Source organism: Pempheris klunzingeri, chromosome 11, assembly GCF_042242105.1.
Source record: "Pempheris klunzingeri isolate RE-2024b chromosome 11, fPemKlu1.hap1, whole genome shotgun sequence".
Lineage (NCBI taxonomy): Eukaryota > Metazoa > Chordata > Actinopteri > Acropomatiformes > Pempheridae > Pempheris > Pempheris klunzingeri.
In genome coordinates, this window is record NC_092022.1 from 22,554,866 (window position 1) to 22,570,078 (window position 15,213).

The 15,213-nt window shown below is 40.6% G+C and overlaps 1 protein-coding gene across 1 annotated transcript; it reads right to left on the reverse strand.

The window, feature by feature from the left end:
- Window positions 1–8,325: 8,325 nt before the first annotated feature.
- tspan31 (tetraspanin 31) lies at window positions 8,326–13,227 on the reverse strand. Its single transcript, XM_070840153.1, has 6 exons — window positions 13,096–13,227; window positions 11,001–11,168; window positions 10,247–10,327; window positions 9,958–10,098; window positions 9,473–9,583; window positions 8,326–8,978 (listed from the first exon to the last, which is right to left on the reverse strand). The coding sequence occupies exons 1-6, from the start codon at window positions 13,156–13,158 to the stop codon at window positions 8,904–8,906; spliced, it is 639 nt and encodes a 212-aa protein (XP_070696254.1). The 5' UTR covers window positions 13,159–13,227; the 3' UTR covers window positions 8,326–8,903.
- Between the last annotated feature and the right edge of the window lie 1,986 nt (window positions 13,228–15,213).

Consider the following 15,213-nt stretch of genomic DNA (forward strand, 5'->3'; position numbering starts at 1 on the left):
GTCCCTTTTCCTTCCTTCATTTCTTCTAACAGATTTCAAAGCATTTTCTTCATTTTCCTCATCAGCTATGACTCTTGTTCTCTTTTCGCCTGACATACCCCCACAACACTATCAGATGAGCTGAAATAACCCGTATAGACACCACCCGCCGTGTTTTAAATATGTTCTCCTGAATGGATTTAGAAGCTGGATGTTATCGGTGTTGACATTATTAATCAAATAGAAATGGAGATTGTTACAATATGTTTTCAGACAAATTAATTTTCAATGTTTGAGGTGCTTTGAGTGGCAGGTGCTGGACATGTCAAACATTTATGTTACTTTTACTTATTCTAATCTATTCACAACTATTTATTTATTTAATCTAACTATTTCAATGTTTAATAGCTCAATTTGTTGTGTTACAAGTAACAGTATAACAACAGTATATGCTGTGTACTCATACTCATTGCTGCGATTATAATATCATCATTATGCTATTATCATATTATTATATGATGAAGATAAACTTAACACAAATTTGTCACCATATTCATATGTTCATTTTCCTCCTCAAATATGTGGATATATTTTCTGATCAAATTATATTTTACAAATGGGCCACTCTCCACCTCCACAGACGCACTCCTACTTCATTAATCACTAAAGTGGTCACTATGTATGCAAACATACATAATAATTTATGTATGATTATGTCAGATTCCACACTTCAGAATAAAAGCCTATATAGACAGCCAAAGTCCCAGTTTTGAAACCATGGTAGTAACTAAAAATGCAGCTATGGAACAAAGCATTTCTCAACAGTATGTTGTGTGCCTCACTTCATGTATTTAGATAACAACAGTATTTTTTGAAAAACAATTGTTTTTTTTTAGTTGCTTTTAACGAACACCATTTCCCATAAGCCCTAGATCAGGGGTGTCCAAACTTTTATCACTGAGGGACACATACAGAAAAACATCCAAAGTGCTGGGCCACTCACTAGAAGTGAGCTATATTGCTAACTTTAATCCACTAGAGGTGATGTATATCTCCTCACCTCTAGTGGATTAAAGTTGGCAAAATCAATCAAATGCAGGTAAATTCTGCTTGATAACTGAATATGATTCAAGAAAAAAAACAGCCTTTCCATTAGTGGGCTTTCATTTATTAGTAGTGGTACAAACTGGTCTTTGCCTTGTAGGCTCTTGTTCAGTGTGTAGAGCCGAGCCAGGCCAGGCCAGCCAGGCCAGCCAGGCCAGCCAGCCAGCCCCGCCCCCCACCAGCATCAGAGAGGGAAGCTTGAAATAGTCTGTTAGAGTTCTGGCGCTCGAATTAACAGCCTTACCTCCACTTTCTTGCCCCTCGGCGGACACCGTAGATTCCTTTGCGCTCACCTGTCCCAGCTGGAGCTCCATCCGTCGTACCTCCACACAGCTCGTCCCATTTAACTCCGATCATGCCAACTGCATCTGGCACAGCTTCAAAAACATCCTCACCCGTTGGTGCTCTTTAGACTGCTAACATCAAGCAGCTCCTCCTTAATGCAAAAGTGATCTTCATTAGTTATTAGCTGTGCTCTCATCGCACACCGCGTCTGAAACTTTCTACACTCACTTGCTTCCTTAATTCCGCCATTTTGGGTCACCTGTAGCACATTTCTTCTTCTATTACTCATTTTATAGAGAAGCTGCCTCGTTCAAGACAGTTACTCCACCTAGTGGTGAGACTAAGAAGTACAACACAGTCCAGCGCAGGTTCCACGTGTGGGCCGTATTACAATACAGTTTTACAATTTCCCGCGGGCCAATGAAAATTGGACCACGGGCCGCAGTTGGCCCGCAGGCCGTAGTTTGGACACCCCTGCCCTAGATGTTTGTGGGCTAATCAGAGGGGTCGTGGTTATCGTGGACATGTCTGTAACAACAGCAGGACTTGAAATATAGAAAGTCAACCTTGAAAGCAAGTTTTATTTTTCCCAAAAGACTAATCAAAGAAATGCTGAATGAGAGATTGTATTGAGTTACTGAAGCAAGTGGAGCACTAGTGAGGAAGAGACGTCATAATTTCAGCTCTCTACACAAACTGAGGGAGTCAGATTTCAGTGTAAGTGGTCATGTGGATGTCTCCTTATTAATGCACAACCTCCTCACATCTCAGCATTAAAATACACCACGATGTCAACCATGAAGTGAAAAGAAAAAGTCCGTAAATTTAAATCTGACTCCCAACACCAGATACTTTGGTGATTTTAAAGGATAGATTCACAATTTTTTCATGTCTGTGTTCAAACAATAGTCAAATTGTTTTTGCTTGCTGTAATAATCCTTAGTGGCCTGTAAGAGATCCTCTGCTAATGTGTCTCCATTATAAGTGAGGAGGGGCAAAATTCACTGTCCTCGTTAGTTCAGACGAATATGAGGCTTCAGCACTCTGATTTAGACACATCAAGTTAGTATTTTCTCTCTTTTTGGTAGAAGATTTGCTCTGTTATCCCTCCACTGCTGTCCAACACGGAGACACTGTTCAGAGGAAGCACAAAAAGGGAAGCATCCACTAAAAAGGCTTACTTTACTAATAACTAATACATGTCAGGGGCACAAAATATAAATGAAATACCAAAACAATACAACATAAATGGGCTAGCACATTTTCATTATAATCAAAGCATGACAAATTACTTTCTTGTATGTTTCTTTGATTATATACATCCCTTCCTTATCATGACTTTTTATGATGAGAGATTCAAAAGAGTGCCTTTTTAAAGCAGGAGTAAACCGTTTATTTTTAGCATCATTGGGCAAAAATTGCTCAGTAACCATTCAGCATATTGTACTTCAAGCGGTCTGAGAGAAAACTCCTCTCTGCTCTGTTTTCAGGCTTTAGAAATAAATCTGGCCTGTGACTGGACACTTTGGCCAATCACAGTTCATCTCAGAGAGAGGGCCTTCCTATTGGCCGCTTTATGAACACAGTCCCCCTCAAGATGAAAGCCTTTCAGATTCAATGGTGGAAAATCCTGCTGAAAAAGTTGTCAGTTCAGCACTGGCAAAAACTGGCCACACTGTAAAGCAACCTTAACAAAGGAAGACGCACCTATCAAGGAGAGAGATTCTAAAAGAGAGGCTGACAGTAAACGCAGTAAAACACGAGTTAACACTGGCGAAGTGCGGCAGAGAACGTTGCTGACTTCATTTTCCTGTAACGTTAGCATGCAGATGTGTTGCAGTGGTTTGTATTATAAGAGCTCTTATAATACATCCATGAGTTGTGAGCGTAGATTTACCATGAAAGTAGGCGATGAGTGGCTGAATGTTGTTAATAGTTTAACTGTCTACTAACCCAAACGTTAGCCAAAGTAATTCAAGTTCATGTTTATGTAACATTATGTGGCCATGTTGAAGGCTGCTAATAGTTTAGCCTTCTAGCTTCCAGGAAGTGGGCTAAGCTTTGTAGCCAATTTTACATCGTGGCCAAACCGTGTCATTACAACAATGGCGTCTGACACGTGATGCAATTGGGCCCAAAAAGACTCTTTCCCATAGACTTACATTAAATCAGCAGACACAACCCCTGTAATATGACTCGTTTTATCATCAGAATTTGATCCATACGGTCCGATAACATTTGGGAAGTCAAGAAGAGCCACACAATTAAATCATTTTATTCCCATTCATTAGAGTAGAGGGCTAACAGGAAGTTAGTTGGCTCAGACCCAAGACGCTAGTTTGCATCCTCCACAGGCCCAACGATGCTGAAGATGTGCAGAAGAAGGGACTTTTTTGACTTCATGGGCCACTGAGCAACTTTCATAGGAATGAAAGGAGCCCCCTCCCCAACACTGTATCAACACTGTTCTCTTTATACATCCATGATTGTAGCTCATGTCTATGTGGCCAGCTGTCATTCGAGCCTTGTGTCACAGTCCATACGTTTGCAAAGAAACCAGGGAGGTAATTCTCATAGATTTGCTGCTATACAGTAAAACGGTGCTGGCATCACAATCATGATCAGGATTTGAAGCATTTCCCTGTGCACATGAAGCACGCTCATATGCTGTGTTCATGTGGTGGGAGGAGACGGGAAAACCTGCAGGGGGAGAGCTGTATTTTTATTTTTTTAAGTCTGGCGTTTCTTTTGCCTTTTCAGACAGCATAAGCTTTAAAGTGAGGTACCACTCTAAGACTTGAATGCTCTGAATAATTTCCTACATCACCTGTACTGTCCTTCTATCTGAAGACTAACAACATGCATCCCTGCTCTCTTTCATTATTGATAGGCTATATTGACCTGTTTGTCTCCCCTCACTGATGAGAACGATTTGCCTTCCTGTTTGTCCTCACAGAGCTGTGAGAAGAATCTAGATCCATATACAGACCCATTAAATCCACACGGATTTATCCTCAGCAATCCTGCTGCCATGTCAGAGTAAACTCCCACCGTTCATGTAGGATGCAGCTGGATGTAAATGTAAAGAACATACGGTATCTCTTGTTTTCTTATGGGAACCAGTGCTTTGCTTTGATTTTACACACAAAACATGATCATCTTATTAACTCTGATCCACTATTATAAATCAAAGGTCCTCAATAGCTATAATTGTCTTTCAGATTAAGATTTTATAATATGAGAAGGCATATAAACCTAAGATTATAAAATTCAATGCATTATTAAGGCGTATAACAGTGTATCAGAACAATGTGACCTTGTGAAAAGAGTCGCTTGTAGTAATGAACATACAGAAAATTATGATCCGAATCTGCAGCTCCTCTTGGCTTCATGGAGCTTTATAGTGAGTTTCAGCCCATTGTTTAGCTGAATACAACTTTACTGCTTCTGTTCACTCTCACCGCTCTGATAGTGTCGTTTTCAGCTGCAGCAGACGGCTGGTTTCAGAGAAAGACCTTTAAACACCCATTGTACACAACCTGGTCAGCAGTGACACACTTAGAGACTAGCTGGTGAACATAGTGGAAGATTTAACAGCAAAGGAGCCAGATACAGTATTTCTCTCAGGAGACCAAAACCAGAGCTAAGAGAGAGTGAATATTGGACTCACAGTCGCTAAATGAGTGATAATGTTGCTCTAAAACGGCTGCATGTGGAAAAAAGCAACTGTTTGCCAACAAGTTCATCATTGTCATCTTCAAAGGTGATACCAGGCCTATGTCAATGTTATTTCAGGTTAAAAGATTAAACCAGTGGTCTCTAACTTTTTTGACTTTTGACCTCTTGTATAAACACAAGTGTCTATTCGGGGCCTCTCTTACTGTTTCAGGTGTTTACAAATGGTTAATATTAGTTGATATGTAGTTTATAATATACATATACATATAGTATAGAATAGGAGATAATTATTAATATTATATTCATATCTAATTAAAACAATAGACTCTGTAAAAGAAGTGGACGTAACTTCCTGGTCTGAAAAGTGAAGCCAATGTGGAAGTGCCTTAAACCTGCATTCTTTCTGAGTGAGGCCAGTCGGTGCCATCACAGTGGATACGTCACAGTCACAGTCTATTATTAAAAGCCTCAGATTAAAGAGGAGTTTTTTAATAATGTATTCAAATTTGTGTTGACCCTTTGAAAGGGGCCCCGCCCCTAGGTTGGGAACCACTGGACTAAACTACCTGCTTGAATAGTATTAATTATCTAATAATGTAATAATATTCAGTGTTAAGTGTTAATATTAAGTGTCTGTGATTAAGTGAATATGCACTTTAAGCTTATTTGTGAAACTTGTTCATTCATATTTGTTTTTAGGCATGAAGCTATTTTAAGATATTCTGAGCCAAATTAGAAATTAAAAAAAAGGTTTGAGACACAAAATGATGTGATGACACCAATACAGAAAATAACAGGATATGGCAACCTGTCTATCTGATACACTCTGTATATATTCTTTTACTTTTCTATGTCCAATGTTTCAATTTAAGTAGCTTTTGAATGCCGTATTTTTCCACTCATTTGGTAGTTTTGATAATGTAAAATATCTATGAGTGGAAATAGGAGGATGCGATCATAGGAAACAATTGATTGGTCCCTGCTGATCTGAATGCTGCCTTATCCTGCCCCATGCTGAAAAGCTATATATAATTAGTTCTGCCTATAGGACAAGTCCTTGTAAAACCCATTCATCATGGCGCTGTGAAATAATGGACCAAATGGTTTAAGATCCTGCCTTCGTGCACTTGCAGAGTCCATGCTATATCTGTAAGAGGACAGATGGCCAGCCCTGTTGGTGCGATTCTCCACAGCTTCTCAGAGCTAATACACCCGGCATATGGACATGCATCACAGGGTGGGGACTGGCATCGGGCCCTCAGGAGAGCACGCTGACAGGATAAGGGATACAATACGTGGTGCAGTATCCAAAATTCTGGTCCTCAGCCACTGGAAACACTCAAGACCTAAAACCCTTACCAGGCACATTTCACTTACATAAATGTTCCCGTGTCTCAGGAAAATGAACCTGCAGGTGCTCTCTGGCAGGGTGTACCGACGCCAGAGATTAGGTCACGCCTTTCTTGGCGGGGGGGTCACCAGTGATGGAGACAGTCTGCCATGGGCCATTAGGATGGGGGCAGAGGAGCAGTTTATCCTCATTTAGGGCAACCTTGGTTGAAAGGTATCAGGATCATTTCCTCGTGTGTTGTGTGTTGTGTCTCTATTCCCCCATCAGAGTGTACTTGAGCTCTCCTTCTGCTCTCCCCCTGCTGCCCCCCCAACCCACCCCCACATCACTGGACCCATCCCAGCTGAAGGGATTAATGGCCTTCTGAAGGAATATCACATGGAATCAGAACCTACTGTTTGAGCAAATTAATTTTACAGCTGCCACGTTGATGCCATCCACCTTCAGCTTGGATGTAATCAATCTGTATGATGATAGGCAACAGAAAAAGCACCCACTGTAAATACATTCCTTGCTTGTCTTGAGGTATTTATCCCTGTCAGAGCAGAGCAGGGCTGAAATACCAGTCACTGTGAGCAGAAGCAAAAATGGCAGCTGCACAGACTCTGTACTGCCATCATGTGGTGAAAGGTGTCTCTAACACAACTGTACAAGACGGTTTGTAGCCGAGCTTCAAGTGTACCTTAAAGAGACCAATAACATCCTTACACATACACAATGACTCGAGGGAAACGGTTTCCAATTTGAGGTTTTATTATTTGGAAAATTAAGTCTCAAAAATTCAAGACACATTTGAATAACAAGTGCACACAAATTCAAAGTGAGGTGTAATATATGGCATATTAATGCTTAAGATCTGTCAAATTGTTTTACACCAGCGAAAACTCCAAAACAGCAGCAGGAAATCCATATCAGCCATGTTGACAGGTTCAAGTAAGACACGTAATTACAGTTTGTGTTAGTCCTTTAAGTTAAAAGCAATTCAAAAGAGAAAACACTGAAAATCTTAAAAGAGACTTGATGAGCGTTGATTCATCAACAGGAAATGTCAAACATTGAGCCCCGCATCAAAATCATATCATCAAAACTATAACATAACTTTAGCCTAATGTGCATCATCAAACTTTCCTTAAATAGATCCTGAAAATATTTAACAAGTTTATACAAATCATTTAACACTGACAAATGAAAAGAGTTGATGGCAACAGAGAACAACAAAATAATTCCACAAAATATTTTTCTAAAAGCAGAAAAAGAATTGCAACAAAGGGCACATTTTCACAATTAACACTATAAAACCAAACTGGGTTTGTGATAAAACAGTTTAGGCCAAATTCACCCAATTCTCTTCAAATCAAACAGCAATCACTTGTTTTATTTTTTTTTTACATTTTTGTGATTTCTTCCAGTTACACAGGAGGTAATGATACGTACCTGAATCCACTTCTCTACTACCAGAATCTACACTAGGCGACATCACTGTGCGACACAAAGGAAAGTATTAAATACAGGAAGGGTGGATTATTGTGGCCTTCAGAGACCTCAAATATGCAGGCAAACCTCCCGACTAGAGGGGTAACTACATGGCAAACCCAGCGAGAAAGACTTCTAAAAGACTATGTACAATATGAAGGCTGCAGTCCATTGGCACCCTAATATCTCCGACTGATAAAAGTTAGTTGGCTCAGTTACAGTTCATAAATACGCGAACCCGAAAGACTAGCATTTACATAACCTAAGATCTATTCTTGCTTCCTAATCCTGTCAATTCCCGGCATTTGTGGCATCTAAAAAAAGAAAAAAAAAGAAAAAAGAAACACATTTACATACTATCCAAAAACTACTTTACACCACGTCCAGTATTTGCTTTCTCTTGCCCTCAGTTGGCTTTGAGAAGCTCATTGCTCTGGACATGTTTGGGTACACAGTTCTACACATCACCGATAGCACTGACCAGAGGAGTATATTTGTCATTAAGTGGTGGCACTACATTAGAGACAATAGGAACATTTCAAGGTGCATACAAGTTATTTGTTGGACATCGCACAGTCATTTGGTTGGCGTGTGGAATGAAATCGACAAAGAGGCTCGTTTGTCTGTGCAGGCGTAGGACACATGCAGAGATGTCTCATCGCTCATCGTTACATAGCTGGGAACTAGCAGGCCGCAATCGGGAAATCTGGTACTCAAATCAAGGCTGGGTCGCGATACCAACAAGTCACGCTTCTTGGTATTACAAGGGATCCTTTCATACATAAGTATCCAGGTCTTCCATCTTGAGCTCTGGCAAAATTTGTGGACAGGTGACAGGTTGTTGTAGTTTCTCAGTCTCAGGTGAAGGTGTGCGTTTTATTTGTCGGGTGCTGGATGTGCTCGTCCATTCGGTGTTGTTGTGGTTGGTGTGGCTCTGTATTATATGCCTGAGTGTCTGCCTCTAGATGTGCATGATTCTATGTGTACCAGTGTGTCTGAAACAGCATCTACGTCACTGTGTACGTGGGACAGACTATAGGAAAGCACTTGGGTTTGCTCGTGGATCCTTCTGGTTCCTGTAGCGAACAGCCAGCCACACTCCCAGGATCTGTTAAAGGAAAAAAAAAAAGAAAAAAAGAAAGAGTGTTAGGGTTAGGCAAGTGTGGCAAGATATGTGGTGCTATGAACATGCTAAAACTAGTCAGTCAAACTAGCTTCGCCCTATTTTCTCTGCACTCATCATCATTTCACTCAGACACTAATATGACAATTAGTTTGCACAGTTTATGGAGTGCTGTCTAACTGTTCCTCTTCAGTGGAGAACTTTCTCCTACAGATTGGATGATGCACCAGAGTTAATAAGCTGTGTCCTGATCTCTGTTCCCTGAGTGGTCAGCGCTGTTGACACTTTGCTGGAAATGTTTTCCCCCGGGAAGTGGGCTTAGGGATGTGTACATATCTATTCGGCTATCAGTCCAGGTAATGTGCAACATTACCCCGAACTCAGTGTCTTTCTCCTGTCTGTCGGAGACTTACTACACTGACAGAACGATCCAAGGAGCGGATGGTTAGCAGATGTGGGTCTGGGGACTGAACACCAACCTCTGTGAAGCTGAAGAAGAGTCCGACGCCCCCGAGGATCTTCAGAGCCTCTGTTGCATGATTCAGCATCATAACCCCACAGCTGTAGCAGACTCCACTCTTTTTGCATAACTGGAGCGAAAGACACAAAAAAGGCTTTTAGTCTTAAGCAGTATGAGTCAACGGTTTGTCAGCTAAACCAGTATTAGCTACCAAAATCTATTCTGAGAAATACAGATACTGACCTACTTTTAACTTATTCTGGTTTAGGGAGAAGCTTATGTAATTTTTTTTCAGTGGGACATGAAACTGCTATATTTACCTATGATGCAAGAGAACATTTTATATAGAGAAGCCCATATGTAATCTGAAGGAAACAAAGTACAGGCTTGTTATGGAGCAACTCAAGTGTGCGCCGCTGTTGTTCAAGCAGGATTCCATTTAAGAAACAATATTTTTCTTTTCTGGTGGATGTAATGATGACAGATTTGACATCTAAGACTTACAGCAGGACAATTTTGCCAGTCCTCTTCAAACTTTTTCCGGCTGTCAGTGACATTGAGCAGCCCACAGCAGTTCAGTTGGCTCTCCAGGTCTGTCTTGGTCTTGTTTTCCAACATTCCCCAGGTAGAGTTGAGAAGTGCCTCCTGGAAAAGAGAATCAAGCTAATTTCTTGTAAAAAGTCACAAACATTAATACAGTTTATTCCTGCGGGCATAAATATGTTATTGTTAAAATTCAAATGGATGCAGCGTTACAAGATATACCAAAACTGTTAAAACAGAGATTACTAACCTGCTGCCCGCGGTTCATTGCCAAGCAGGAGCAGGAAACTCCAAATTGGAAGAGGAAAACAATGAAGAGAATGACCATGTACTGGAAGCAAGAGGTCAAAGAAACAACAGTGCAAAAACCTGGCAAAGACAGCTAATTTGAAACATCCACCGACACCAACAGAACCACATTTTCAAATCACTGTAGCCATCAGTTTTTCCCCTACATGCATTCAACAGTGGAGCAACGCAGCTGCAAAAGACAATAAACTCTATCACTCTCACACAAACAATGGGATTCACATTCTCCAGCTCGTACAGGTCAGCCCTGTGCAGTTCAATATGAGCCTTTCATCTATTTACTATTTAGTGATAACTATTCAAGAATTCATTGATTTTATCTTAAATTTGATAGTTTGATTGTGTGGGGGGATACTATGTCAATAGTACTTATTCATCATTGACTTGGTTATTTATCTATAAAAACTTCAAAGTTGTGTTTTAGGCAGCTGAATTTTTTTTAACCAAATTCTCAGTTGAGGAGAGACGACCCCGACCCCTGTGGTGATTTCACAGAAGGCCTGTTAATAACATGCACCAGACATCCCAAATACCGAATCTCAAAAGTTGGCAGCCCTGGGTTTTAAGTGTGTACTGTGAATTCAGCAGCACAGAAGGAAAAAATCCACAGGAAACACTGAGCCATTGTGGCACACTTCACTGCTACTGACCCAATAACCACCTGTGAACATCACACCAACGGGGGAAAAGGATACGAAGAAAAGCATGACTTGGTGGTGGTGCATTGCTCCGATGAGGCCTACGATGGCGATGAGCAGCAGGAAGACGCCCACCGCGATGACCCCTCCGATGATGTGGATGCTCGACACCAAGCCGAACCCCTTCCCCCATGCTGCTACTCCAATCAGCAGCAGCCCGACCAGCTGAAGGGAGCACAGAGTTAACCAGAGTCAGCTGAGGCAGTGTGCATCTGATGGAGGAGAGCTCATCACGTGGGCACAGCACCGAGCTTTGATTACCACAAAACAACAGTTAACAGTAAACAGTTAAGTGCTTATGAATGCACAACATAGGCGGAGCACAGAAACGGTCACAGAGAGAGAAACACGGCGACAAAAAATGTGGGCTTAATGTTGACAATTCCTCACATGACCTCGACCCTACAAGACTGCTGGCCTCATACTCGTGACAGTTGCAGTGACTCAGCTGTCAACATGATAGGCAGCATGTGTAAAAAGTTTTGTGACTGGGTGGGTCGTGCCTCAAGTGTTTCTCTCTGCAGTGTGGTGACAGCGAGCTCTCAGGCTTACTGTCCCAGTGGGGCTACTAGCGTGTCACAATAGCAGAAAAACTATGCAATGCCAGGTCGACTCCCATGTCTTTCACAGCGTGGATACCTGGCAGCCTTAAACAGAATGACGACAGCAGGCAAGAGTGTGGAAGATAAACACAATCAAGATGTTTTGACTAAATCTTTGATACATGAGTCATGTGTAACCTAAACTGTGGGAACATTATGGCTTCTAAAATGCAAATGTGATGCTCAAGCAGCAATATCAATTTTACTAAAGGGTATAAACTTAGAAAAGTATATTAAAAACTGTATTTCTTAGGGCTGCAAGTAGCACTTATTCCATGATTGATTTATCTCAATGACTGAATTAATAATTAATAAATTAAATTTTAATTGTCAATTAAGTGGAGAATGTCCAACTCAATTTCCCATAGCCCCAGATGACTTCTTCAGATTAAGTCTTTAGCCTGACTAACAGTCCAAAAACAACAGACTTTCAGTTTATTATAACAAAGAGACTCTGGGGGCCTGGAACTATCAAATGTTAGTTATTTATGTCGAAAAAACAACAGTTATGACAGTAATTTTTTCAGCTCAACACACTACATGACAGATATAAAGACGTAATAAGGCACATTTATCAAGTATGAATGCAGTGCTGTCCATTGGCATGCATCAATCCACTATGCTGAACACATGGCAGAGAGGCAAACACAACTACCAGTTAACAACAGGGTGAGACTGGAACACTAGAGACCCCTGTAAGATATGATGTAATGCAATAACCCTGCAATAATAATAATAATAATGACAACTTACTTGAAAGTATGTGTTTTCTGTTTGGCTCTGGTACCTTTTGAGGCTGTACTCGGCAAAATTAAGATAAAATAATCCAATACAACACCACAAAACACTGCCTTTAAATCCACCATGAAGTCTAATCTATCCTCCCAGTGTTAACGGTTGGCAAAGTAATACTTATGGCAGGACTGTTGCTTTCATAGGATTTACATAGAGTTTCTGTATTACTTCTTATCGCAGTTAAACCAATATGAGGCCAACGTGTTGACTATCATAACTCCCATGACAGACAGAGACAGACACATGGACCGATTAAATCTTGTTGTGACAACTCCGGGTGACTGATAGGAGAGAGGATGTGGAAGATTAACCATTAGAGCACGTCAATTGCACATCTCAGGTCAGCTGGCCTCCCAGCTAACACTAGCTTCCATACACATAATGGCGATAGCTAATAGGCTAGCTAATGTGAGCTAAGAATACTACTTTCTACATTTCTGCCTAGTTAGCTAATGTAAACTACAAATGTTGGACTCTTTAATGTGTTAAGAACAAAATAGAGACCATACCCATCTGCGAAGTGAAAACAGAGGCGTGTAAAGCAAAAGGCGAAATCATCAGTAATTGTTCTGCGCTGTAGCTAACTCGGTAGCTGGCGTTAGCTTCGTTACCATTACGCCTCATTCTGAGGCTAGCTAGCCTAAGCTAACGGAGCTAGCTGCTACTTAGCGTGATGATCTGTTTTGTACACTCACCATGTAAACCACATTCAGGGAGCAAAGCGCATTTTTGGAACAGGTGAATCCGCCACAGACCATATTCGAAAACCCTATATCGACCGCGTCAGGCTAAAGAAGAAGACTTAAGGAAAGCTCGGTGCAGTCTGGCTCTCCGAAGCGCTAAAGTCTGCGCACAAATGTTTTCGGTCGGCGGAGAGGGCGGATCTGATGACGTCAGCCCCACACGGTGACGTCAAGGTGTTGGCCTACGTCACGGTGCAGGGGTTCAACACGGCCATGGACACACGGGCCAGAGTCAGAGCTGCTGCTTCAGTGCTTCAGTACATTGATTATCAGAAGCATTCAAATCCAAAATCAACAATTGTGGAGATACGTGGTTCTCACTGGAGAGGAGGAATATGAAAAACTGTACTTTGAAAAGTAACTAAAGCTGTCAGACTAACGTAGAATAAAGTATAAAGTACAATGTTTGCCTCTGAAACGAAGGCAAAGTGGAGCAGAAGTATGAAACTGCATAAAATGGAGATACTCAAGTGCACTGAAGTACTTAATCTGCCAATTAATTTATTGTCAAAGGTTAACAATTCCCTGCAGACACATTTTAAGACATGTGAAAGTACTCTGGTTGGAATAACTGATCATGTATGTCTGATATGGTTTCTACACCAAAAAGCTTAACTCTTAATAGGCACCTTCTCCTTCTCCCTCCAGAATCTATGAATATGCAAATTTTTCAAACATTTGACTACCAGACACGAGGTGTCTAACTGAAGTCATTCTCAGTTTGTGCACTACAGGCATCAAGTTTCCACATCACACTTGTGAAGGTTTCACTCATGTACACGTGCTAAACTCAGATTTACTCAATGATGATCCTCTGTCACACACCAAACTACTTTATATCTCAAATCAGTTCTTTCGGTTTGCCCTTAATAATCTTCTACACGGAAAATTAGATTCTGAACTCATTTTGAAAAAGACATTCATACCATTTGTCATCATACAACTGTCTGTTAAGAAAATGGATGTCAGTAATCTTAGTTCTTTATTAGCAAAAATTCCAAATACAGTGCAGTAAAGTAAAGAGACCCAACTTTACCATGTTCATGTTTTACCTCCTACCTGGACACACTGAAACAGTGAGAAAACTAGACCCTCATGTAGTCAAATATATCTATAATTCAATATCTATTATATTATATTTATTTCCTTATTCTACTATACATTTTCTCAGTAAGATGTTTTAAAAATCCACCATAATAGACCTAATAAAAGTAACATATAGGCTAGACATTAAACATTATATAAAGCAGTGGGATGGAGGACTCCCAGTGTGTGTGAGCACGGTGGGTGTTGTCAGTGAGCTCTCTCTGCGGTGATGACAGGACTCTTGTCTGGATTACACAATAGGCTTGATGATGCATCAGGGAGGCATCTGTGATCCAGCATGACAAAGGAAAACAGAGAAATGTTCACTTCAGTTTCACATTAGCAGAAATTTATTCATGAGCGTGACTGTTAACCAACTGTTAATCACTACTGAGTGCAAAACAGTATCGCTCAGTTTCTATACTGTGACACATTTACTTGTTATACAAAGCCACTGGATATCATGGATATTATCAACACTACTAAACGTTGGGTTTAGAGAACCAACAGTAACAACATAGCCAGTGATGGAAAGTAACTATTTTAAGGAAAGCTTGATGCAGTCTGGCTCTCTATTATACTTTTTATTCCATTACATTTATATGAAAACTTCACTGAATGATTTAGTGAGTGATGATTATTTCAAAATGAAACATTGATATCATGTTAATAACACACTTATGATTGAAATCTGATAAACTAAACATGCTTGTCTTCCTTCATAATAATTTGCCACAGACAGAGAATGTGAAAAATGCAAAGAGGAAAGAGGCCTTTAAGGACACGATCAGTGGATATGAAATGATATGAAATCACAGTATACCAGAGCAGTAAGTTGTGGAAGCATTCACAGTCCCTCTGTCCACAAGTGATTCAGTTTCAGTTGACATTGTACTGATGGCAGATGTTCGACCTTTGGGGCCTTTTCACCATCCATTAAGTGTGATTACTGTTATGGCAACAGACTCACTCTCCACTTTCCTA